This window comes from Bombina bombina, chromosome 5 (assembly GCF_027579735.1).
Source record: "Bombina bombina isolate aBomBom1 chromosome 5, aBomBom1.pri, whole genome shotgun sequence".
Classification (NCBI taxonomy): domain Eukaryota; kingdom Metazoa; phylum Chordata; class Amphibia; order Anura; family Bombinatoridae; genus Bombina; species Bombina bombina.
In genome coordinates this window covers 328,011,138-328,037,143 of record NC_069503.1, presented here as the reverse complement: position 1 = coordinate 328,037,143, position 26,006 = coordinate 328,011,138, and the positions used below count along the sequence as shown (strand labels likewise).

The 26,006-nt window shown below is 37.3% G+C and overlaps 2 protein-coding genes across 4 annotated transcripts in view; one reads left to right on the top strand and one right to left on the bottom strand.

Annotated features, from left to right (window-relative positions):
- BZW2 (basic leucine zipper and W2 domains 2) overlaps positions 1-11,672 on the bottom strand; it is a 341,412-nt gene extending 329,740 nt beyond the window's left edge. For both annotated transcript variants that reach the window (XM_053714118.1, XM_053714119.1), the window contains exon 1: positions 11,497-11,672. The gene's annotated coding sequence lies outside the window, so the exon portion shown is untranslated. The remainder of the gene's footprint in view (positions 1-11,496) is intronic.
- A 141-nt stretch (positions 11,673-11,813) lies between these two features.
- ANKMY2 (ankyrin repeat and MYND domain containing 2) overlaps positions 11,814-26,006 on the top strand; it is a 188,091-nt gene continuing 173,898 nt past the window's right edge. The window contains exons 1-2 of one of the 2 annotated variants that reach the window (XM_053714121.1): positions 11,814-12,032; positions 14,346-14,410. In XM_053714121.1, the coding sequence (XP_053570096.1) occupies positions 11,969-12,032; positions 14,346-14,410 (129 nt within the window). In that variant the 5' untranslated portion in view covers positions 11,814-11,968. The remainder of the gene's footprint in view (positions 12,033-14,345; positions 14,411-26,006) is intronic. The other variant, XM_053714120.1, reaches the window with a different exon arrangement.

Here is a 26,006-nt window from a genome sequence, read left to right as displayed (position 1 = left end):
TAACTTAGGTTAGGATTTATTTTACAGGTAATTTTGTAATTATTTTAACTATTTTAGCTATTAAATAGTTCTTAACTATTTAATAGCTATTGTACCTGGTTAAAATAAATACAAAGTTACCTGTAAAATAAATATAAATCCTAAAATAGCTATAATATAAATATAATTTATATTGTAGCTATATTAGGATTTATTTTACAGGTAAGTATTTAGATTTAAATAGGAATAATTTATTTAATAAGAGTTAATTTATTTCGTTAGATTTAAATTATATTTAATTTAGGGGGGTGTTAGTGTTAGGGTTAGACTTAGCTTTAGGGGTTAATACATTTATTAGAATAGCGGTGAGCTCCAGTCGGCAGATTAGGGGTTAATGTTTGAAGTTTAGTGTCGGCGATGTTAGGGAGGGCAGATTAGGGGTTAATACTATTTATTATAGGGTTAGTGAGGCGGATTAGGGGTTAATAACTCTATTATAATAGCGGTGCGGTGCGGTCCGGTCCGCTTGGCAGATTAGGGGTTAATAAGTGTAGGCAGGTGGAGGCGACGTTGTGGGGGGCAGATTAGGGGTTAATAAATATAATATAGGGGTCGGCGGTGTTAGGGGCAGCAGATTAGGGGTACATAGGGATAATGTAAGTAGCAGCGGTTTACGGAGCGGCAGATTAGGGGTTAATAATAATATGCAGGGGTCAGCGATAGCGGGGGCGGCAGAATAGGGGTTAATAAGTGTAAGGTTAGGGGTGTTTAGACTCGGGGTACATGTTAGAGTGTTAGGTGCAGACGTAGGAAGTGTTTCCCCATAGCAAACAATGGGGCTGCGTTAGGAGCTGAACGCGGCTTTTTTGCAGGTGTTAGGTTTTTTTCAGCTCAAACAGCCCCATTGTTTTCTATGGGGGAATCGTGCACGAGTATGTTTTTGAAGCTGGCCGCGTCCGTAAGCAACGCTGGTATCGAGAGTTGAAGTTGTGTTAAATATGCTCTACGCTCCTTTTTTGGAGCCTAACGCAGCCATTCTGTGAACTCTCAATACCAGCGGTATTTAAAAGGTACGGCCAGAAAAAAGCCAGCGTTAGCTACGCACCCCTTTGGCCGCAGAACTCTAAATCTAGGCGTTAGTAAGGAAAAATTAAACCTGTATATAGTCTGTTTCTCCATGTATCATTATAAAATGTAAAACTACTAAAGAATTTATCAAGCACTAAAAAAGCCAAGGAGATACTGGAGAGTGTCATATTCCTGTGTTAAATTAGCAGATTAAAATACTATTTAGGTAGTAAATATGGAAATATTATTTGTGAGTATGATTTATATAAAGTTCTGTGGAGGATATGTGACCAGTCCCCAGTGATGGGAAACATTTTTAATTATAGTCTTAGGTAGGGTCTAATGGCCACATGGATCATAAAGTTCAGCAAACAAACATTAACAAAAATTACTTGCACAAAAAGATACTATAACATATTTAAACTTTAAATAAAACTTAAAATTAAAATGTGTGCTGGTAAACAGCTCATTCATATTGCTCTGTAAATCTCATTAGTTTAAAGGAACAACTTACAAAGTTCAAATTGCTAAAGTAGTGATCGCCATAGAAAAGTTTGCCAGTCGGGTGGCATTATAAAGTAGCTTGGTGGGGGTAGAATAATACATGGCAATAACATTTCCTGCTATTTATAAATGTTACTTAAAGGGATATGATACCCATATGTTATTCAGTTGAACATGATGCAGCATACCTGTAAAAAGATGAAAAGAAAGCATCTCCTGAACATCATTATGTAAAAAGGAAGATGTTTTATCTCATAATTTCTACAGCTGCTGTAAGCTGAATGTTGAAAAAAAGAAGAAAAAAAATCAGCACTAAATCAGCTTCATCAGCGCTGATGTCACACTGTGCTTTACTGTGATCTCATGAGATTTCACTGAAATATCATGAGATTTCATAATAAAGTACCTTAAATTGAGGAGGGAAATAACATGCCAAATGCACGCTCTTTTTTTCAAGTCCTGGTACTACCATGGCTGCTTAAAGTCCCTTTACAATGGGATGTGGCTACTTAAAGGGTCATTAAACACTAAGGCCTAGATTTAGAGTTTGGCGGCCAAAGGGGTGCGTTAGCTACGCATGCTTTTTTCCCCCCGCACCTTTTAAATAGCGCTGGTATTTAGAGTTCACAGAATGGCTGGGTTTTCAGTGCGTTAGGCTCCAAAAAGGGAGCGTAGAGCATAATTTAACGCCACTGCAACTCTAGATACCAGCGGTGCTTACGGACGCGGCCAGCTTAAAAAACGTGCTTGTGCATGATTCCCCCATAGAAAACAATGGGGCCATTTGAGCTGAAAAAAAAACCTAACACCTGCAAAAAAGCAGCGTTCAGCTCCTAACGCAGCCCCATTGTTTACTATGGGGAAACACTTCCTACGTCTGCACCTAACACCCTAACATGTACCCCAAGTCTAAACACCCCTAACCTTACACTTATTAACCCCTAATCTGCCGACCCCGCTATCGCTGACACCTGCATATTTTTTTTAACCCCTAATCTGCCGCTCCGTAAACCGCCGCTACCTACATTATCCCTATGTACCCCTAATCTGCTGCCCCTAACACCGCCGACCCGCTACAATAATAAAGTTATTAACCCCTAATCCGCCTCACTGCCGCCTCAATAACCCTATAATAAATAGTATTAACCCCTAATCTGCCCTCCCTAACATCGCCGACACCTAACTTCAATTATTAACCCCTAATCTGCCGACCGAATCTCGCGGCTACTGTAATAAATGGATTAACCCCTAAAGCTAAGTCTAACCCTAACACCCCCCTAAATTAAATATAATTTAAATCTAACGAAATAAATTAACTCGTATTAAATAAATTATTCCTATTTAAAGCTAAATACTTACCTGTAAAATAAACCCTAATATAGCTACAATATAAATTATAATTATATTATAGCTATTTTAGGATTTATATTTATTTTACAGGTAACTTTGTATTTATTTTAACCAGGTACAATAGCTATTAAATAGTTAATAACTATTTAATAGCTACCTAGTTAAAATAATTACAAAATTACCTGTAAAATAAATCCTAACCTAAGTTACAATTAAACCTAACACTACACTATCAATAAATAAATAAAATACAATTCCTACAAATAAATACAATTAAATAAACTAACTAAAGTACAAAAAATAAAAAAGAACTAAGTTACAAAAAATAAAAAAATATTTACAAACATTAGAAAAAAATTACAACAATTTTAAACTAATTACACCTACTCTAAGCCCCCTAATAAAATAACAAAGCCCCCCAAAATAAAAAAATGCCCTACCCTATTCTAAATTACAAAAGTTCAAAGCTCTTTTACCTTACCAGCCCTGAAAAGGGCCATTTGCGGGGCATGCCCCAAAGAATTCAGCTCTTTTGCCTGTAAAAAAAACATACAATACCCCCCCCAACATTACAACCCACCACCCACATACCCCTAATCTAACCCAAACCCCCTTAAATAAACCTAACACTAAGCCCCTGAAGATCTTCCTACCTTGTCTTCACCATGACAGGTATCACCGTTCGTTCCAGGCTCCAAAATCTTCATCCAAGCCCAAGCGGGGGCTAGACATCCATCATCCGACGGCTGAAGAAGTCCAGAAGAGGGTCCAAAGTCTTCATCCTATCCGGGAAGAAGAGTAGATCCGGACCGGCAACCATCTTCTTCCAAGCGGCATCTTCTATCTTCATCCGATGAGGACCGGCTCCATCTTGAAAACCTCCACCACGGACCCATCTTCTTCTTCCAACGACTTCCCGACGAATGACGGTTCCTTTAAGGGACGTCATCCAAGATGGCGTCCCTCGAATTCTGATTGGCTGATAGGATTCTATCAGCCAATCGGAATTAAGGTAGGAAAATTCTGATTGGCTGATGGAATCAGCCAATCAGAATCAAGTTCAATCCGATTGGCTGATTCAATCAGCCAATCAGACTGAGCTCGCATTCTATTGGCTGTTCTGATCAGCCAATAGAATGCGAGCTCAATCTGATTGGCTGATCCTTAAAGGAACCGTCATTCGTCGGAAGAAGAAGATGGGTCCGCGGTGGAGGTCTTCAAGATGGAGCCGGTCCTCATCGGATGAAGATAGAAGATGCCGCTTGGAAGAAGATGGACCCTCTTCTGGACTTCTTCAGCTGTCGGATGATGGATGTCTAGCTCCCACTTGGGCTTGGATGAAGATTTTGGAGCCTGGAACGATCGGTGATACCTGGCATGGTGAAGACAAGGTAGGAAGATCTTCAGGGGCTTAGTGTTAGGTTTATTTAAGGGGGGGTTTGGGTTAGATTAGGGGTATGTGGGTGGTGGGTTGTAATGTTGGGCGGGTATTGTATGGTTTTTTTTACAGGCAAAAGAGCTGAATTCTTTGGGGCATGCCCCGCAAATGGCCCTTTTCAGGGCTGGTAAGGTAAAAGAGCTTTGAACTTTTGTAATTTAGAATAGGGTAGGGCATTTTTTTTATTTTGGGGCTCTTTGTTATTTTATTAGGGGGCTTAGAATAGGTGTAATTAGTTTAAAATTGTTGTAATTTTTTTCTAATGTTTGTAAATATTTTTTTATTTTTTGTAACTTAGTTCTTTTTTATTTTTTGTACTTTAGTTAGTTTATTTAATTGTATTTATTTGTAGGAATTGTATTTAATTTATTTATTGATAGTGTAGTGTTAGGTTTAATTTTAACTTAGGTTAGGATTTATTTTACAGGTAATTTTGTAATTATTTTAACTAGGTAGCTATTAAATAGTTATTAACTATTTAATAGCTATTGTACCTGGTTAAAAAAATTACAAAGTTGCCTGTAAAATAAATATTAATCCTAAAATAGCTAAGATATAATTATAATTAAGTAAATTATAATTAAGTAATAAGTATTTAGATTTAAATAGGAAAAATGTATTTAATAAGACTTAATTTATTTTGTTAGATAAAAATTATATTTAACTTACCGGGGTGTTAGTGTTAGAATTAGCTTAAGGGGTTAAACAATTTATTAGAGTAGCGGTGAGCTCCGATCGGCAGATTAGGGGTTAATACTTGAAGTTAGCTGTCGGCGATGTTAGGGAGGGCAGATTGGGGGTTAATAAATATAATATAGGGGTCGGCGGTGTTAGGGGCAGCAGATTAGGGGTACATAGGGATAACGTATTTGGCGGCGGTATACGGAGCGGCAGATTAGGGGTTAAAAAATTTAAATATAGTGGCAGCGATGTGGGGGGACCTCGGTTTAGGGGTACATAGGTAGTTTATGGGTGTTAGTGTACTTTAGAGCACAGTAGTTAAGAGCTTTATGAACCGGCGTTAGCCCAGAAAGCTCTTAACTACTGACTTTTTTCTGCGGCTGGAGTTTTGTCGTTAGATTTCTAACACTCACTTCAGCCACGACTCTAAATACCAGCGTTAGAAAGATCCCATTGAAAAGATAGGATACGCAATTGACGTAAGGGGATCTGCGGTATGGAAAAGTCGCGGCTGGAAAGTGAGCGTTAGACCCTTTAATGACTGGCTCCAAATACCAGAGGGCGGTAAAAACCAGCGTTAGGAGCCTCTAACGCTGGTTTTGACGGCTACCGCCCAACTCTAAATCTAGGCCTAAATAAATGCTAGATAGACAAATGCATTCAAAGAAAAATTTAGTCTGAGAATAACATGCAGATGTATTTTTAAAGTTTAATTAGCTGTTTAAATATCGATAAAATAAGTGTAAAGTTTTAGTGTCTATAAAAAAAATGGGAGTTGCCATGTTGTAACTTAGGTTACCTTCTCTGCTGTGGCCATTTAGGGACAGTTATAAATAGGTCACTAGAGTGTGCAGCCAATGGCTGTGCGGAATATAACAGTGTTCTGCACTTTCAATTCTAACATGAACTGAAAAGCTCACAATTTCAGAATGGAATTACAGGAAAAGGGAAATAAATAAATAATGAAAGTATATGATAGAATTGTATTATATATACAGTTTATCATTTTGTATTACCATCTCAAAGTGTTTAAAGGGCCATTATACACTCATTTTTTCTTTGCATAAATGTTTTGTAGATGATCTATTTATAAAGCCCATAAAGTTTGTTTTTTTTAAAAAATGTATAGTTTTGCTTATTTTTAAATAACATTGCTCTGATTTTCAGACTCCTAACCAAGCCCCAAAGTTTTATGTGAATACTGTCAGCTACCTTCTCCAGCTTGCTCCTGTTTGTGTAAAGGGTCTTTTCATATGCAAAAGAAGGGGGAGGGGGGGAGGGTCTTATTTACCACTTGCATTGGGCTTTCCAGCTACATTTTCAACAGAGCTAAACTGAAAGCTTCTAAGTACGTTTTTAAACCATTTTATACTGGATTTTTATATCAGTATCTGTGCATCTTATTCTTTATTGTAGTGTCTATTACATGCAGTTATATGAAAATGAGTGTATACTGTCCCTTTAATGCCCCTTTAAGAAATTGTGAGGCAAAATATCTTCCTTTTTTATACAGAGATGTTCAGGTGATGTTTTCTAGTCACCTCTGTACAAATATGCTGCATCATTTTCAAGTGCTTCAACATTTCAGTATCATGTCCCTTTAAGCTATCCAACGCAAAAAAAAAATGCTTAGTTTAACATAAATTGATGTAATGATAAATTTGTGCAACAAATATTAAAGGGGCATATTAAAGGGGCAGTAAATTTACAAACTAAATATGTTATATAATTCTGCACATAGTGCAGAATTATATAACATTAGCTCACCGGCAGCTTTATACACTAAATTATTGCAAAGAAATTATATGTAAAAGCTCCTTTTACCAGAACGCCGCTCTTTGTTCTACTGAGCGGGTCTGGTTTTTCTACAGCGCATCCGGCAACACTGTCTAGTTACAGCGTGCCCGGTCGCGCCATTAAAATGAATGTAGCTCGCTCCCGCTCTGGTCTAGTAGCAGGAGCGAGCTACATTAATTTTAATGGTGCGACCGGGCACACTGTGACTAGACAGTGTTGCCGGATGTGCTGTGGAAAAACCAGACTCGCTCAGTAGAGCAAAGAGCGGCGTTCTGGTAAAAGGAGCTTATACATATAATTTCTTTGCAATTATTTAGTGTATAAAGCTGCCGGTGAGCTAATGTTATATAATTCTGCACTATGTGCAGAATTATATATCATAAGTTTGTAAGTTTACTGCCCCTTTAAAATAATTTAATAGCATCCAATTTTAGCTCAATATTGACTTAAAGTTTAGCCGGGTCGTCAGTAAAATCATCTAGGTGGTGTGCCCACTTAGGGCTCAAGTTATCATCAGACCGCTGCTTCCTAACCTCTTCTCCACCTCTTAGGTGGAGAATTGTAATCTCCCTGGTCTTGTCTGACTGGGGAGATTGACAGCCCCTGCCCGCACATGATTGGCTGTGCGCAGGCAGGGGGCGGTGATGCACAACAGCACAAAATAGCACTGTTGCGCATTGCTGAATTCTGGCAGTGGATTGCTGCCCACCAGAAGTTAGCTGGGGCAGACAGGGGGGCATATGTATGCCCCTGCCCACACTAGCTTGATAAATTGATAAATTAAGGCCGTAAATAGCCCCTGGGGAGAACACTGAAAAATAGAAGTAAAAAAAATAGCCAGTTCAAGCCTCAAAATAAATGTCAATACAACATACTTAGCCATAGAACATACCATAAAAAGCTGAAATATTCTTTCAGCAGCAGTCAAAATATGCTTTCAGTTGCCTTAAAATAATAAGACTCCTTAAAGAGTCTGACCTTTTAGCAAATGCTGTATATTCAAGACTCACAATCCAGATGCTGTATCAAGGCAAATACATCTCAGATAGTGACGTAAATTCAAATTATAGGAGCACATTTAAAAGGACTAAAATAACAAAGTTACATTTTACTGATCACTTCTTTCTGTCTATTGGTTTTTAATGTCATCTGTCACACTCACTTCCGACACAATCTAGCAATATTTCACATATGCAACCTTCTTGCATTTATTCAGCAAGAAGAACATGGAGAATTATTTCCTCCATTTGAGAGTTCAGATAGTATTATATGCAAATAATAAAATTCATGCTGCAGCAGTTATAGGGACATTAAACCCATTTTTTTCTTTCATGATTCAGATAGAGCATGCAATTTTAAGCAGATTTCTAATTTACTCTTATTATCTTCATTCACTTGCCGTCTTTATTTGAAAAGCAGGAATGAAAAGCTTAGGAGCTGGCCCAATTTTTGGTTCAGCACCTGGGATGCGTTTGCTAATTAGATGGCTAAATGTAGCCACCAATAAGCAAGTACTATCCAGGGTGCTAAAACAAAAATGGGCCAGCTCTTAAAGGGATAGTAAACCCAAATATTTTCTTCCATGATTCAGATAGAGCATGCAATTTTAAGCAATTTTCTTTTTTACTCCTATTATCAATTTTTCTTCATTCTCTTGCTATCTTTATTTGAAAAAACAGGAATAAAAGCTTTGGAGCTGGCCCATTTTAGGTTGAGAACCTGGGTTGCGCTTGCTGATTCAATGGCTAAATGTAGCCACCAATCAGCAAGCACTATCCAGGGTACAGAACCAAAAATAGGCCAGCTCCAAAGCTTTCATTCCTGTTTTTTCAAATAAAGATACCAAGAGAATGAAGAAAATTTGATAATAGGAGTAAATTAGAAAGTTGCTTAAAATTGCATGCTCTATCTGAATCATGAAAAAAAAACTGGGATTGCTATTGCCATTGTATTAACAAAATCTATATTGTTTGGCTTAATCAGAAATGATAAGATAAGAAACTGTAAATTAGGCATATATATGTTGAAAGGTTAGGCTTGAAAAGCCTGTTGTGCTTTTTCAGTTTTCAGGATTGGAAAATTTACCATTTTCTTAATTAAAGGGACAAAACTGTCTGTCTGAATCATGAAATCCAACATTTCTCTTTCATGATTCAGACAAAGCATACATTTTCAAACAACTTTCCCATTTATCTATGTTATCAAATTTGCATTATATTCTTGGTATAATTTGTTGCAAAAGTAGAAATTCACTACTTTGAGCTAACTGAGCACAACAGGTGAGCCAATGAAAAGAGGCACATTTGTGCAGCCACCAATAAGCAGCTAGGTCCTGACCTTACTTAGGTATATTTTTCAATAAAGAATATCAAGAGAACTAAGTAAATTAGATAATATAGCTAAATTGGGGAAAAAAAGTTGTTTAAAATTGTATGCTCAATCTGAATCATGAAGTTTAATTTTGATTTTGCTTTCTCTTTAAATTACAAGAAAAGGGACAAAATAAATAATGTTATATATATTGCAAAATTCTTTTACGATGCATAGTTAGGTATCTTATATTACAATCTCAAAGTGTTTAATGTCTCTAAGTCAATCAATGAATACTTTCTGTGCTTCAATGTCCTATGGGAAAAAATCCAAATATCCATTTATGCAATGTTTGCAGGTCAGAAATAACGCAATATTTCTATTAAAATAATATAACACAAATACTCTGCAGTTCATTTTTGATTACCAACCCACTTTCACCTCCTGTCCTTGAGAAATGAGAGATTTGTAAACAAAAAGTGCATTTCAAACTCTTAAAATGTCTATATATCAGCAGTAACAACAATGAACTATTGTGCTGCATATCTATACAGGTAGCCCTCAGTTTACGCCGGGGTTAGGTTCCAGAAGGAATGGTTGTAAATCGAAACCGTTGTAAATTGAAACCCAGTTTATAATGTAAGTCAATGGGAAGTGAGGGAGATAGGTTCCAGGCCTCTCTCAAAATTGTCATAAGTAACATCCAATACATTATTTTTAAAGCTTTGAAATGAAGACTTTAAATGCTAAACAGCATTATAAACCTAATAAAATAATCACACAACACAGACTTCACTTGCATTTTTCTGCAAACAGTTCTTTCTATGCATTCCAATCTGGACTGATGTATAGACAGGAAGATCTTGTTCCTTTGAAATCTGCTCGATAGTTCATGTCTGGTTAAACTGATTAATTTCAGCTTGCTTTGCTGCAAAACAAGCGGACAGCTCCACCTACTGGCTATTTTAATAAATGCACTGCTTCTCAATGCTTTTCAATAGCAGTCACATGACTGGAAAAAAAGGTTGTTATTCTGAAACGGTGTAAATTGAACCGTTGTAAAACGAGGGCCACCTGTACTTATTTATTTGCCAATATCCATTTAAGATAACCACCAAGTTATATAGAATAGGCACTTTATTTCTATGGATTTGTTTTTAATATATAAGACAATAAAATGGACCAATATAACGTTTTATTCTATAGTATTTGAGCAGTTAGGAAAAAATAAAAAATTATATATATATATAAAATGCACTCACAACTTCTTCAGCTACAATATTTCAGGAGGGTGAGTAGTAGATGACGGTAACTATCGGTTCCATTGCATCCTATGTAACCTATTAATGTTACAGCAATAAAGTACTGTATTTCAGTCAAAAACATTTTCATTGATGTATTTCTATGTCATGCTTGCACCATTCATTGTATAGAGATCATTTCTAGGTGACTGAACTAGTTAGTTTCAAAACCAATACTGTATAATGTTTTGATTTATTTATAGCACTTGCAGTCAGATACTTTGTGTACTTAAAAATTGCCATATCATGATTATAAATGGAAGTTATTTGTCAGCATAACAAACAAAATACATAAACAAGCACAAGTAAAAAAAAAAAAAAGTTACAAAAATAATGCTCTTCAATTCCATTAATCTAATCAGTATTATAATATAATCCGTTAAAAATACATTATGCCTTCTACCAAGCACAAGAGTGATATAGGAGTAATTCCACAACTGTGCTACATTATTTCATCAATATGATGCTTAAAAATCTTGATTTCTAAATAAACATTAAATTATAGGCATATGTGTGGCTATATTGCTTATTATTGATTTCTGCATTATTATTATTATCATTATTCTACTGTTTTTAGTAGTATTAATAAAAACAATGTATCGATTTGATTTTTTTCCGCTATTTAATAAAAAATCTCAGTGCACATGTGATTGTAGCAAACAACATTTTATTATCTGTACATTAGATGTTTTGTATCCTGTGTGTAGTTTATGTTTCACTGTGTGGCTTTGTTTTTGTGTGTGTTAAATTTGTATTATTTTATAAATAATTGAAATGCTTCGGGGTATGAGTTGCTATAACTATCATTATACCTGTTAGTAATTTTATACCTGCAGAAGATTTCACTGCACGTATGTCTTTGTCTATGTTTTCTTTTATATAAATGAATAGTATGTGTAGTACAGTAAATGCTTTAGTGCACGCATGGCTGGGTGTCTTTATTTTATGTGCAATGGTTAGTATCTTTTGCACAGTCTCAGGTGCCACCTATAATACATGTGTTATTAGGGATGAAGTTTGACAGGTGTCAGCTCCTGCCTATAGTCAGTACACAGTCTTTGCACTTACCCTAATTGTTGCTGGCTCTAGCTCCGCTGTTTAAACAATAGGACACTGGTTGAAGGGCAGCCTACAGGACTTACTCCCACAGCCAAGCAGCAGCAGTGCGTTCAGCTCTACGGGCGCAACCAACTCCAGTCATGAGAGGGGTTAAGTTTAGTAACGAACCTCAGTGTGTCTGATTAAATGGCCATATATACGCTGTTCGGAGTACTGGTGTTTATCAGATGCAATGATAATTTATCTAAAGGTGTATATTCATATGATAAGTAGATAGTGTTGTCCCCCATATTCAGAGGACAAGTGGTACACGCGAGCGAGCAAGCAGACTATTGGAAGCAGATGCTGCCAGCAGTTGACATGGTCGCTGAAGTATGTGTGTTATATGTACACTGACATTACGTGCTTTAGCGTACAGTGCTGGATACATTCATATCGTGCAGGATTTGGTATCGGTTAATTGGACCCGGAAACTGACAGCATGGCACCCAGAATAGGAGACCTGACTGATGAGGAGAAGGAGCTTATCAATGTGATCTCAAAGGGTGGGTGTGCCAGACCCAATGCCATCCGTACACATAACCAATGCATTTTATAAACAGGAGAGGGTGAAGCCCTGTTTTACTTATGCATTCGTTTTTGGATTAAACCAATACTGTTTGTAACAATATTAAAGGCCTGTCACCCTCGTAGTCTTTGCCAGATTGGGTTCATGTGTGGCCCTATTGCTAGATTTGCATCGCTGGATGAATAGTGATCTATTATTATGATCTAAATCTTGATGTTATCAGTTGACAAAAGTAGCTTCATGAGCAGTTTACCTCCAATGTGGGTAAAAGTTGTGCAAATAAGGCAGGAAGTAACATTCAGCTCTTTTGATGCCAGTAGCTATCCGTGTTTGTGTTTTGCAAGTGGTACTTGACCTTAGGCAATTGCTATATTGGTTTTGTGTTTCTAGAGAATTATAAGCATTTTTATCTTTAGCAAGAAATTAAAGACCATTTTAATTAAACTGACTTTTTTTTTCAAAGTGATAAACATAGGTAATGTATCTGTGAACCCCAAAAATGTAAACTGAGCAAAATGTAGAAACGTTATAATACATATTACAATAGTATCAATTAAGCTCTATCATATCAATAATGAGTGTCAGTAATATTTGGTTAATAAGTTATAACCCCCCTTTCTCCCCTATATGTGTAATATACCAGGGTACGCTAATCGGCTATAAAGTATCTGGGGTGTATTTAAAGGTACAAAAGGGCAGGGCCAGCACATTTTCAACAGTAGCTCCTCTGGAATGCTGTCTTTTCTTTAAAAAAAAAAAAAAAAAATTCAGAATATTTTTTATTTTTCTATTTTTATTTTATATTCCTTTATCACATTTTTCCAGATTAGGATATGACTGGTGTTTTGAGCATATATACCTGTACTGATCCTGATAGATTTACAAGTCATGACCTTATCTGTGGTGGAAATGTGCACATTTAATTTGTGTAACCACTTAGCCTGGGCCTTAAACACAAAGGAAAAGGGAATTTGTTTTAAAATAAAATGAAAAAGAGCAATTGTTTATATAAAGTAATTATGCCTCAATTAAAGCAGTTGCTTCAGTACAATCTCACTGATAAATAGTTGGTTGGTGCAAAATGGTCCATCCTTATGCCTCCTGTCACTTTCAGTGAAGTGTCGGTTATAGAAAAGCTATTGAAACCAGAAGCAGCAGCAGAAATCAACCACTACAGGAGGGAGAGACCTCTTGCCTGTGTGCATTGTCTCTTCAATTAGATAAACATAGCTGTATAGAACATATGGGTATCTGACATAAACAACCATGTTAAAGGCAAGGTATCAACCATTATGCAATGGATATGAAATCTGTGCTCATCAGTAAGCCACACTAGACATAATTAAAGAGATAATCTTTGCTGAGTTTAACAAGGCTCAGCAGAAAGCAATTAAGCTCCCTGTATGTAATAATTGGGAAGGTAGCATACTCAGATTGCATTGCGACTAATCTCTTCTAAATTAAAGATATTGTAACCTGTGTTGGCAGAGATGAGCTCAACTCAGTAATTTTGCAAAATATTTTCATGCGTTAAATTGTTAGTTCTTATAACCACTAGTTTATCTACCTAGTGACCTGTGATATACAACCATTGGAACTCCAAAAGGTAGCAATGGCAGCTACATTACAGTACTTTTAGCCCCTGAGATCACATCAAGACATTACATTTAGTGTGTGTAATAAGATGAGAAAGGAGAGTGGAATAAAATAATGGGGGGGTTGTCTGTTTAAAAATAATAATAATAATAATAATAATTTTAATACTGCTGGATAGATTGGGGTTTGGAGGTAAAACCATTTATAGAAAATCACAATAAGGTTTTTAGTTCTAAACACAACTAGTTGTTTCTGTTGGTAAAATAAATAACATACAAATTAAAATGTTATATGCTCCTTCAAATGACAAGTGGCATTTTAGCACTGTGAAAAAAATGACAAATGCAGACCCCACATACATATAACTGTATTGATCTTACTTGCAATAAAGAATAGGATAACTGCTTTTGGATTCTGTGGTTAGTTTTGATTGAACCCCCCCCCCCCCCAAAAAAAAAAACCTAAACTGAGAATTTGCAAAGATGGAGAACAAAATTATATTATTCTGCTTCCAGCGAAAATATGGCATATTATTAACCCCTTAAGGACACAGATTCAATTTGCTTATTTGTTCCATGACAGAATAATTTCATCATTGGTCGTTAAGGGGTTAATCTCTGGGCTTTATTAATGTTCACACTGTTTAACTTTTTTTGGCACCAAACCATTATTTAAATGTTGTTATTCTATCTAGGGAATGTTCAGGACGTAAGAAGATTTTTAGGTAGCAAGGATGTCCGTGTCAACTGCTTGGATGAGGTAAGTTACTATGTTTTCACAAGAATCCACCAGTGTAATATGCATTTATTTAAAACTCCCGGTGGGCGGTACTTAAAGGTAAGTAAGTAATAAATCCAATAAAAATGAATTTATTTAAATGACACGTTATAGAGCTACTGTTTACTGTTTTGAAGGTTTAGGCCTATATTCCAGTATTCTCAATAAGCATTTTGCACAGATTGACATTGTGCAATAAACCATTTTCACAATTAGAGCTATCTCAGTTTATTAAATTAAACATGTTTTATGAATAAATACTTAGTTGTAGGAGAATACATTTGATTAATTTATTCTAGACAAAAATGAAGACTAATATGGCACCTTTAAAAGCTATACCTCTAAAACACATAAGTTAGATTAAACGGACACTAAACCCAAAGTTTTTCTTTTATGATTCAGATAGAGCATGCGATTCTAAGCAACTTTCTAATTTACTCCTATTATCAATTTTTCTTCGTTCTCTTGGCATCTTTATTTGAAAAAGCAGAAATGAAAGCTTAAAGGACCAGTAAACACAGTAGATTTGCAAAATCAACAAATGCAAGATAACAAGATAATACAATAGCATTTACTCTGAATTTCAAATGAGTAGTAGATTATTTTCTAACAAATTACAGTAATGTATATTTCCACTCCCCCTGTACCATGTGATAGCAATCAGCCAATCACAAATGCATATACTTAGTCTGTGAATTCTTGCACATGCTCAGTAGTAGCTGGTGACTAAAAAAGATTAAATATAAAAGACTGTTCACATTTTTTTTTTAATGGAAGTAAATTGGAAAGTTGTTTAAAATTACATGCTGTATCTGAATCATGAAAATTAAATTTGACCTGAGTGTCCCTTTAAGAGTCAGCCCATTTTAGGTTCAGCACCCTGGATAGCGCATGCTGATTGGTGGCTACATTTAGCCACCAATCAGCAAGCAATACCCAGGTGCTGAACCTAAAATGGTCCGGCTCCTAAGATTTCATTCCTGCTTTTCAAAAAAACAAGAGAATGCAGAAAAATTAATAGGAGTAAATTAGAAATTTACTTAAAATTGCATGCTCTATCTGAATCATAAAAGAAAAAAAATTGGGTTTAGTATCTTTTTTTTTAATGGTACAAAAAATCCAGCACCTTTATAAGAAAGGGAATGCAACACTATTATGGGATTTTTTTTTCTAATATATATAAAAATCAGAATTAAGTTAAAATGTATCAAATCGCTACACCATTTGAATAGCTCAAATCCCACAGTGCAAAAATTGACAGTGTGCAAACAAACATAATTATACAATTGCACTTTTAAAAAAAGAGAGCTCGGGAGGTGACAAATCAAAGCCCTTTTACAATCTAGCAGCAAGGTATAATAAGCGTATGGCTTAGGTAGGCCCAGCACTAATTCACTGATAAGACGCTCCAGTCAATATCACTTGATGACACAGCAGAGGACGCTCCATCCTCTCTTTACTGCCACAGCCCAAATTAGTCCAGCACTGCAATCAGTGCTGGCATAGAAATGGATAGAAAAAAACTCAGAGCTCACGCGCTGCCATCTCACCCGCTGCCATTGCTGAGATTGCTGTCGGGAAACCTGGGAACACACGATCCTTATCTTGTACTGCCGACATATACATACATACATACATATACACACGCGCACAATTTTGAAGCCATGAATAAACAATTATACCAAAAATTATCATCAATTTTAATATGTAGGTTAAAACACAATCGTTGAAATAGAAACAGCTGTGTAGAAGGAATAAAATTAGGTGAGGAACAACCAAACTCTGTTAACAAGGTGAGGTTGCTGAAAGACAGTTTAATGTCAATAGTTACACACCAATTGGCAAGACTGAGCACAGCAACAGGATACAAGGTAGTTTGTTATACTGCACCAGCAAGGTGGCAGAAATGTCAAGGCAGACAGGGGTTTCCAGATGTGCTGTCCAAGTTCTTCTGAAGAAGCACAAAGAAACAGGCAATGTTGAGCACTGTAGGCGCAATGGTCGGCAAAGGAAATCGTGCAGCAGATGAGACACATCATGCTTACTTCCCTTCACAATCAGAGAAATTTCCAGCAGTGTCAGCTTTTAATTGGCAGAAACCAGTGGGACCCTGGTACACCCGTCTACTGTCCAGAGAAGTCTGGTAAGAAATGGTATTCATGGAAGACTTGCAGCCAAACAGCTATACCTCTGACATGGAGGCCAAGAGACTGAAGTATGCATGAAAACATAGGAAGTGGGGTGCCGAAAATTGTAAGGTGCCCTGGACTGATGAGTCAGAAGCAACTAAGGCAGCCTAAATCCACAGAAGAACTGTGGTGAGTTCTCCCAGATGTTTGGAACAATTTACCTGCCGCATTGCTTAAAAAAAAAAAAAAAAAAAAAAAAAAAAAGTCTGCGCAAGTTTGGTTGTTCCTCACCCAATTTTTTTCCTTCTACACAGCTGTTTCTGTTTCAACGATTGTGTTTTAACCTACATATTAAATTGATGATAAGTTTTGGTATAATTGTTTAATCATGACTTTGTGCAAGAGTACCAAGAAGAATTGTTGCTGTTTTAAAGGCAAAGGGCAGTCACACCAAATATTGATTTGATTTAGATTTTTCGTCACTCACTTTCGCCTAGATTACGAGTTTTGCGGTAAGCTTAAAAAGCAGCGTTAGCCGGTCCTAACGCTGCTTTTTAACGCCCGCTGGTATTACGAGTCTTGCAGGTACAGGTCTACCGCTCACTTTTTTGGCCAGACTTGGCAATATCGCAAATCCACTTACGTAAAATGCGTATCCTCTTTTTTTTCAATGGGACTTGCATAGCGCCGGTATTACGAGTCTGCCAAAAAGTGATTGGTAGACCCTCTCCTGTCAAGACTGGTACCGCATTTTAAAGTCAGTAGATTAAGAGTTTTACACTACAAAGCCGTAGCATAAAACTCTTAACTAAGGTGCTAAAAAGTAAACAAACACCCATAAACTACCTATTAACCCCTAAACCGAGGCCCTCCCACATCGCAAACACTAAAAGAAAATTTTTAACCCTTAATCTGCTGAACCGGACATCGCCGCCACTATAATGAATATATTAACCCCTAAACTGCCGCACTCCCGCCTCTCAAACACTAGTTAAATATTATTAACCCCTAATCTGCTGCCCAACGTCGCCACCACTATATTAAAGTTATTAACCCCAACACCCCCTAACTTAAATATTATTAAAAGAAATCTAACTAAAAATTCCTATCATTAACTAAATTATTCCTATTTAAAATTAAATACTTACCTGTAAAATAAACCCTAAGCTAGCTACAATATTACTAATAATTACATTGTAGCTATTTTAGGGTTTATTTTTATTTTACAGGCAAGTTTATATTTATTTTAACTAGGTAGAATAGTTATTAACTATTTATTAACTATTTAATAACTACCTAGCTAAAATAAATACAAAAGTACCTGTAAAATAAAACCTAACCTAAGTTACAATTACACCTAACACTACACTATAATTAAATAAATTAACTAAATTAAATACAATTAAATAAATTACAAATAATTAGCTAAAGTACAAAAAACAAACACTAAATTACAGAAAATAATATACAAATTACAGATATTTAAACTAATTACACCTAATCTAATAGCCCTATTAAAATAAAAAAAAAAACCTAGCCTAAACTAAACTACTAATAGCCCTTAAAAGGGCCTTTTGCGGGGCATTGCCCCAAAGTAATCAGCTCTTTTACCTGAAAAAAAAAAATACAAACAACCCCCCCACCACCTACACAACCAACCCCCCAAATAAAACCCTAACTAAAAAAACCTAAGCTCCCCATTGCCCTAAAAAGGGCATTTGGATGGGCATTGCCCTTAAAAGGGCAGTTAGCTCTTTTGCCGCCCAAAGTTCCTAACCTAAAAATAAAACTTAGCAAAAACAGAAAAAAGACTCCGGCCAGCCTCCAGACATAGGAAAAAACACATACTTTATTAAGACTTACATGAGCTTAAAAGACTTTAAAAACAGAAAGACCCAGCTACTGTCTTACGCGTTTCGGCTGTACATCTTAGCCTTACTCATAGACACAATGTTTAGAAACTCAGCCCTGGCTAATATAGCCCCAGACCAATTAACTAATCAAAAGTAGCTGGGTGATTTCTTAAAGGTATCCCCACCACTTACACTTAAAAATAAAACTTACCCAATACACCCTTAAAAAAACCTAACACTAACCCCCTGAAGAACGACTTACCGGGAGACGTCTTCATCCAAACCGGGCGAAGTGGCCCTCCAGACGGGCAGAAGTCTTCATCCAAGGCGGGCAGAAGTGGTCCTCCAGACGGGCAGAAGTCTTCATCCAGACGGCATCTTCTATCTTCATCCATGTGGAGCAGGTCCATCTTCACCCGACGACTAGCACAGAATGAAGGTACCTTTAAGTGATGTCATCCAAGATGGCGTCCCTTAGATTCAGATTGGCTGATAGAATTCACTCAGTCTTTCGGAATTGAGGTAGAAAAAATTCTATTGGCTGATGCAATCAGCCAATAGGATTGAAGTTCAATCCTATTGGCTGGTCCAATAGGATTGAAGTTCAATCCTATTGGCTGATTGCATCAGCCAATAGGATTTTTTCTACCTCAATTCTGATTGGCTGATAGAATTCTATCAGCCAATCGGAATCTAAGGGACTCCATCTTGGATGACGTCACTTAAAGGTACCTTCATTCTGTGTTAGTCATCGCCAGAAGAGGATGCTCAGCGTCGGATGTCTTGAAGATGGACCCGCGCCATATGGATGAAGATAGAAGATGCCGTCTGCATGAAGACTTCTGCCCGTCTGGAGGACCACTTCGCCCGGCTTGGATGAAGACGCATCCCGGTAAGTCGATCTTCAGGGGGTTAGTGTTAGGTTTTTTTTAAGGGTGTATTGGGTGGGTTTTATTTTTTAGATTAGGGTTTGGGCTGCAAAAGAGCTAACTGCCCTTTTAAGGGCAATGCCCATCCAAATGCCCTTTTCAGGGCAATGGGGAGCTTAGGTTTTTTTAGTTAGGTTTTTATTTAGGGGGTTGGTTGTGTGGGTGGTGGGTTTTACTGTTGGGGGGGGGTTTGTATTTTTTTTTACAGGTAAAAGAGCTGATTACTTTAGGGCAATGCCCCGCAAAAGGCCCTTTAAGGGCTATTGGTAGTTTAGGCTAGGGTTTTTTATTTTGGGGGGGCTTTTTTATTTTAATAGGGCTATTAGATTAGGTGTAATTAGTTTAAATTTCTTTTTTTTCTTTTCTGTAATTTAGTTGGGTTTTTTTTTTGTACTTTAGTTAATTTAATTTAGCTAATTGTATGTAATTTATTTAATTGTATTTAATTTAGTCAATTTATTTAATTGTAGTGTTAGGTGTAATTGTAACTTAGGTTAGGTTTTATTTTACACATACTTTTGTATTTATTTTAGCTAGGTAGTTATTGAATAGTTAATAACTAGTAACTATTCTACCTAGTTTAAAATAAATACAAACTTGCCTGTAAAATAAAAATAAACCCTAAACTAGATACGATGAAACTATTAGTTATATTGTAGCTAGTTTAGGGTTTATTTTACGGGTAAGTATTTAGTTTTAAATAGGAATAATTTAGTTAATGATAGTAATATTTATTTTAATTATATTTAAGTTAGTGTGTGTTAGGGTTAGACTCAGGTTTAGGGGTTAATAACTTTAATATAGTGGCGGCGACGTTGGGGGCGGCAGATTAGGGCTTAATAAATGTAGGTAGGTGGCGGCGATGTTAGGGACGGCAGATTAGGGGTTAATAATATTTAACTTATGTTTGCGAGGCTGGAATGCGGCGGTTTAGGGGTTAATATGTTTATTATAGTGGTGGCTACGTTGGGGGCAGCAGATTAGGGGTTAATAAGTGTAGGTAGGTTGCAGCGACATTGGGGGCGGCAGATTAGGGGTTAATAAATATAATGTAGGTGGCGGCGGTGTCCGGAGCGGCAGATTAGGGGTTAATAATATAATGTAGGTGTCGGGGCGGCAGATTAGGGGTTAATAAGTGTAAGATTAGGGGTGTTTAGACTCAGGGTTCATGTTAGGGTGTTAGGTGTAGACATAAAATGAGTTTCCCCATAGATGGGGCTGCGTTACTGAGTTTTACGCTGCTTTTTTGCAGGTGTTAGACTTTTTTTCAGCCGGCTCTCCCCGTTGATTCCTATGGGGAAATCGTGCACGAGCACGTTACACCAGCTCACCGCTGACTTAAGCAGCGCTGGTATTGGAGTGCGGTAATGAGCAAAATTTTGCTCAACGGTCACTTCTTGTCTTTTAACGACGGGTTTCTGAAAACTCGTAATACCAGCGCTGCAGGTAAGTGAGCGGTGAGACAAAACTGCTCGTTAGCACCGCACAGCCTCTAACGCAAAACTCGTAATCTGGGCCTTTGTATTTTAATAATTGATAAAAAAGAAAATAAACAATGAACATTTCTATTTGTTACAGCATTGTTACTTTACTGCATTTTTTAACACCTGCTTAAAACATTTGCACAGTACTGTGTGTGTGTGTGCGTATATATATATATATATATATATATATATATATAATTTTATAGCTTTTAGGTGTTCATCTTAGATGCTAGGCTTTCAACCAACATTTTACATTTCCTTGCAACAAAGGGATTTTCAGTTGAAGGTTTGTTTTTCTTCTTTTTCTCTACAAATATATGTGAAAAGCAAGATATTTCCCAAGTGAAATAAATTAGAGATTGTCTTACAGGTTTTATCCTTTTTAGGAAAGTAGCTAAATAAATAATAATGCACACATTATGTTGTATACACAATTAAATTGGCAATAAAAAAAATAAATAACCCCCCCATAACATGGAGTTATAAGGCTGGAGTGCACAGCATGCTATAGGATTTATCACTGATCCAGTAACATACAGAGTAGTTGATCAGTGCAGGAGCTCAATTATATATTATCTGTCATTGATTGGTCACAGCAGAGCTGATAAGAGAAAAACGTACTCTATAGACTTTTCATGGGTTTTGTCCCTACAGACAGCAAAACAGTGGGCATTTTGTTACCAATTTACAGTTTAAACTGTTTATCAGATAATAAAAACAATGGATATATTAAAATTGCTTTAATATCCTTTACAAACACTGCTCCAAATATTGAGATATATAATATACAAAACACCTTATACAAGTCTTTAGCACTAATTTAATCAAGTTCTATATGATGTACAAACAAATACTAAAGAAAAAAACTATATTAAAATATATATAATGCTGCATCTAAACTAATATTATAAAGTAATATTACTTTTTAGACTGCTACCTCTTTCACATTACCAATTATTTGTTGTCGAGGTTTTTCCCAGGGCTAACGTTACCACTTATAACCCTCCATCTTCTACTAATATTTCTCCTAACTGGGCTGGACCTTATCTTCTCCAGGACTGATGTGCCCAGGTCTGATGCTGCACCAAGGGTAATATTTTGTGGTGTGAGTACCTTACTGGGTATTCTGTTGCCCTAGCACCATTTTGCCATGGTGTTTTATAATAGAGCGCATATTGGGTTGTGAGGTCTATTAAGATATTGTATAGAGCAATCATATTGCGAGACTTGCATTCATGATGTCTGGTGTGCATTGTTCCCATGGCAACGTCAAAGTAGGACAATACAGGAAATTTGTGCTCGCTGGCTAGCAATTTTACCAACAATAATGAAAGCCACTTTACTTGAGTTATTGTACTGATAATATATGGAGGACTTAGATTAGCAAAAGAAAAACCTAAAAACAATATCTGGTGGCAGTTGCATCCTAAAATTTGTGATCCATCATGCTTACATTTTACATACTACCAACTTTTATTTTCTTGTAGTGTTTAATTTAACTTATATGAAATGTTTTTAATGTTATTTTTAGTTTTCTAGAGAATAAAGAAAATTTCAATACATTTTTCTCCAACATTGGTGTGTCCGGTCCACGGCGTCATCCATAACTTGTGGGAATATTCTCTTCCCCAACAGGAAATGGCAAAGAGCACAGCAAAAGCTGTCCATATAGTCCCTCCTAGGCTCCGCCCACCCCAGTCATTCTCTTTGCCGCTGAACAAGCAGCATCTCCACGGAGATGGTGAAGAGTATGTGGTGTTTAGTTGTAGTTTTTTTATTCTACTATCAAGAGTTTGTTATTTTAAAATAGTGCTGGTATGTACTATTTACTCTGAAACAGAAAAGGATGAAGAGTTCTGTTTGTGAGAGGAGTATGATTTTAGCAGCAGTAACTAAAATCGGTTTCTGTTCCCACATAGGACTGTTGAGATGAGATAACTTCAGTTGGGGGGAACAGTTGGCAGACTTTTCTGCTTAAGGTATGACTAGCCATATTTCTAACAAGACTGTGTAATGCTGGAAGGCTGTCATTTCCCCTTATGGGGACCGGTAAGCCATTTTCTTAGTCTCAAACAGAATAAATGGCTTAATATGGGCTATAAAACTGGTAGACACTTTTATGGGCTAGATCGATTGCTTTATTTGGGCATTTTATACAGCTTGATGTTGAAATTCACACTTTATAACTTTGGGGAACGTTTTGTTACGTCAGGCACTGGTTTAGACACCTTCCCAGTCAGGAAGGGCCTTCTCTGTAGTAGGCAGAGCCTCATTTTCGCGCCATTACTGCGCAGTTACTTTTGAGAGCAGGACATGCAGCTGCATGTGTGTGGGTCTGGAACTAGTTGAAAAGGTTCCTAGAAGGCTTCATTTGGTATCGTATACCCCCCTGGGTTTGGTAAAGTCGCAGCAAAGGCTGTAGCTGGGACTGTAGAGGGGTTAAAACTGAAAATGGCTCCGGTTTCCTCATTTTAAGGGTTAAAGGTCTGAAATTTGGGGTGCAATGCTTTGAATGCTTTAAGACACTGTGGTGAAAATTTGGTTAAAATTGAACAATTCCTTCATAGTTTTTCACATATTCAGTAAAAAAGTGTGCCCTGTTTAAAATTTAAAGAGACAGTAACGGTTTTGTTTTAAAACGGTTTTTGTACTTTATTGACAAGTTTAAGCCTGTTTAACATGTCTGTGCCTTCAGATAAACTATGTTCTGTATGTATGGAAGCCAATGTGTCTCCCCCTTCAAAATTGTGTGATAATTGTGCCATAGCGTCCAAACAAAGTAAGGAAAGTACTGCCACAGATAGTAAAGTTGCCCAAGATGATTCCTCAGATGAAGGGAGTAGACATAGTTCTACATCATCTCCTTCTGTGTCTACACCAGTTTTGCCCACGCAGGAGACCCCTAGTACTTCTAGCGCGCCAATGCTTGTTACTATGCAACAATTGACGGCAGTAATGGATAACTCCATAGCAAATATTTTATCCAAAATGCCTGCATTTCAGAGAAAGCGCGATTGCTCTGTTTTAAACACTGTAGAGCAGGAGGGCGCTGATGATAATTGCTCTGTCATACCCTCACACCAATCTGAAGTGGCCATGAGGGAGGTTTTGTCAGATGGGGAAATTTCTGATTCAGGTAGAATTTCTCAACAGGCAGAACCTGATGTTGTGACATTTAAATTTAAATTAGAGCATCTCCGCGCACTGCTTAAGGAGGTGCTATCTACTCTGGATGATTGTGACAACCTGGTCATTCCAGAAAAATTGTGCAAGATGGACAAGTTCCTAGAGGTTCCGGTGCACCCCGACGCTTTTCCTATACCCAAGCGGGTGGCGGACATAGTGAATAAGGAGTGGGAGAAGCCTGGCATACCTTTTGTCCCCCCACTATATTTAAGAAATTATTTCCTATGGTCGACCCCAGAAAGGACTTATGGCAGACAGTTCCTAAGGTCGAGGGGGCAGTTTCTACACTAGCCAAGCGCACTACTATTCCTATCGAGGATAATTGTGCTTTCAAAGATCCTATGGATAAAAAATTGGAGGGTTTGCTTAAAAAGATTTTTGTACAGCAAGGTTACCTCCTGCAACCTATTTCGTGCATTATTCCTGTCACTACAGCAGCGTGGTTCTGGTTCGAGGAACTAGAAAAGTCGTTCAGTAGAGAGACTCCGTATGAGGAGGTTATGGACAGAATTCACGCACTTAAGTTAGCTAATTCCTTTATTTTAGATGCCGCTTTGCAGTTAGCTAGATTAGCGGCGAAAAATTCAGGGTTTGCAATTGTGGCGCGCAGAGCGCTCTGGCTAAAGTCTTGGTCAGCGGATGTATCTTCCAAGACAAAATTGCTTAATATCCCTTTCAAGGGTAAAACCCTTTTTGGGCCAGAATTAAAAGAGATTATCTCAGACATCACTGGGGGTAAGGGCCACGCCCTCCCACAAGATAGGCCTTTCAAGGCCAAGAATAAGTCTAATTTTCGTTCCTTTCGCAATTTCAGGAACGGACCGGCCTCCAACTCTGCAGCCTCTAGACAAGAGGGTAATGCTTCGCAAACCAAACCAGCTTGGAAACCGATGCAAGGCTGGAACAAGGGTAAGCAGGCCAAGAAGCCTGCTGCTGCTACCAAAACAGCATGAAGGAGTAGCCCCCGATCCGGGACCGGATCTAGTAGGGGGCAGACTCTCTCTCTTCGCTCAGGCTTGGGCAAGAGATGTTCAGGATCCCTGGGCACTAGAAATAGTTTCTCAGGGTTATCTTCTGGAATTCAAGGAACTACCCCCAAGGGGAAGGTTCCACATGTCTCACTTATCTTCAAACCAAATAAAGAGACAGGCATTCTTACATTGTGTAGAAGACCTGTTAAAAATGGGAGTGATACACACAGTTCCAACTGTGGAACAAGGAATGGAGTTTTACTCAAATCTGTTTGTAGTTCCCAAAAAAGAGGGAACTTTCAGACCAATTCTGGATTTAAAGATTCTAAACAAATTTCTCAGAGTGCCATCGTTCAAAATGGAAACTATTCGAACGATTATACCTACAATCCAGGAGGGTCAATTTATGACTACCGTGGATCTAAAGGATGCGTATCTACATATTCCTATCCACAAAGATCATCATCAGTTCTTAAGGTTTGCCTTTCTGGACAAACATTACCAGTTTGTGGCTCTCCCATTCGGGCTAGCCACTGCTCCAAGGATTTTCACAAAGGTACTCGGGTCCCTTCTAGCAGTTCTAAGACCAAGGGGCATTGCAGTGGCACCTTACTTGGACGACATTCTGATACAAGCGTCGTCTCTTTCAAAGGCAAAGGCTCACACAGACATCGTTCTGGCCTTTCTCAGATCTCACGGGTGGAAGGTGAACATAGAAAAAAGTTCCCTATCTCCGTCGACAAGAGTTCCTTTCTTGGGGACAATAATAGATTCTTTAGAAATGAAGATTTTCCTGACAGATGTCAGAAAGTCAAAACTTCTAAACGCTTGTCAAGTTCTTCACTCTGTTCCACGACCTTCCATAGCTCAGTGCATGGAAGTAGTAGGGTTGATGGTTGCAGCAATGGACATAGTTCCTTTTGCGCGAATTCATCTAAGACCATTACAACTGTGCATGCTGAAACAGTGGAATGGGGACTATACAGACTTGTCTCCAGTGATTCAAGTAGATCAGAATACCAGAGA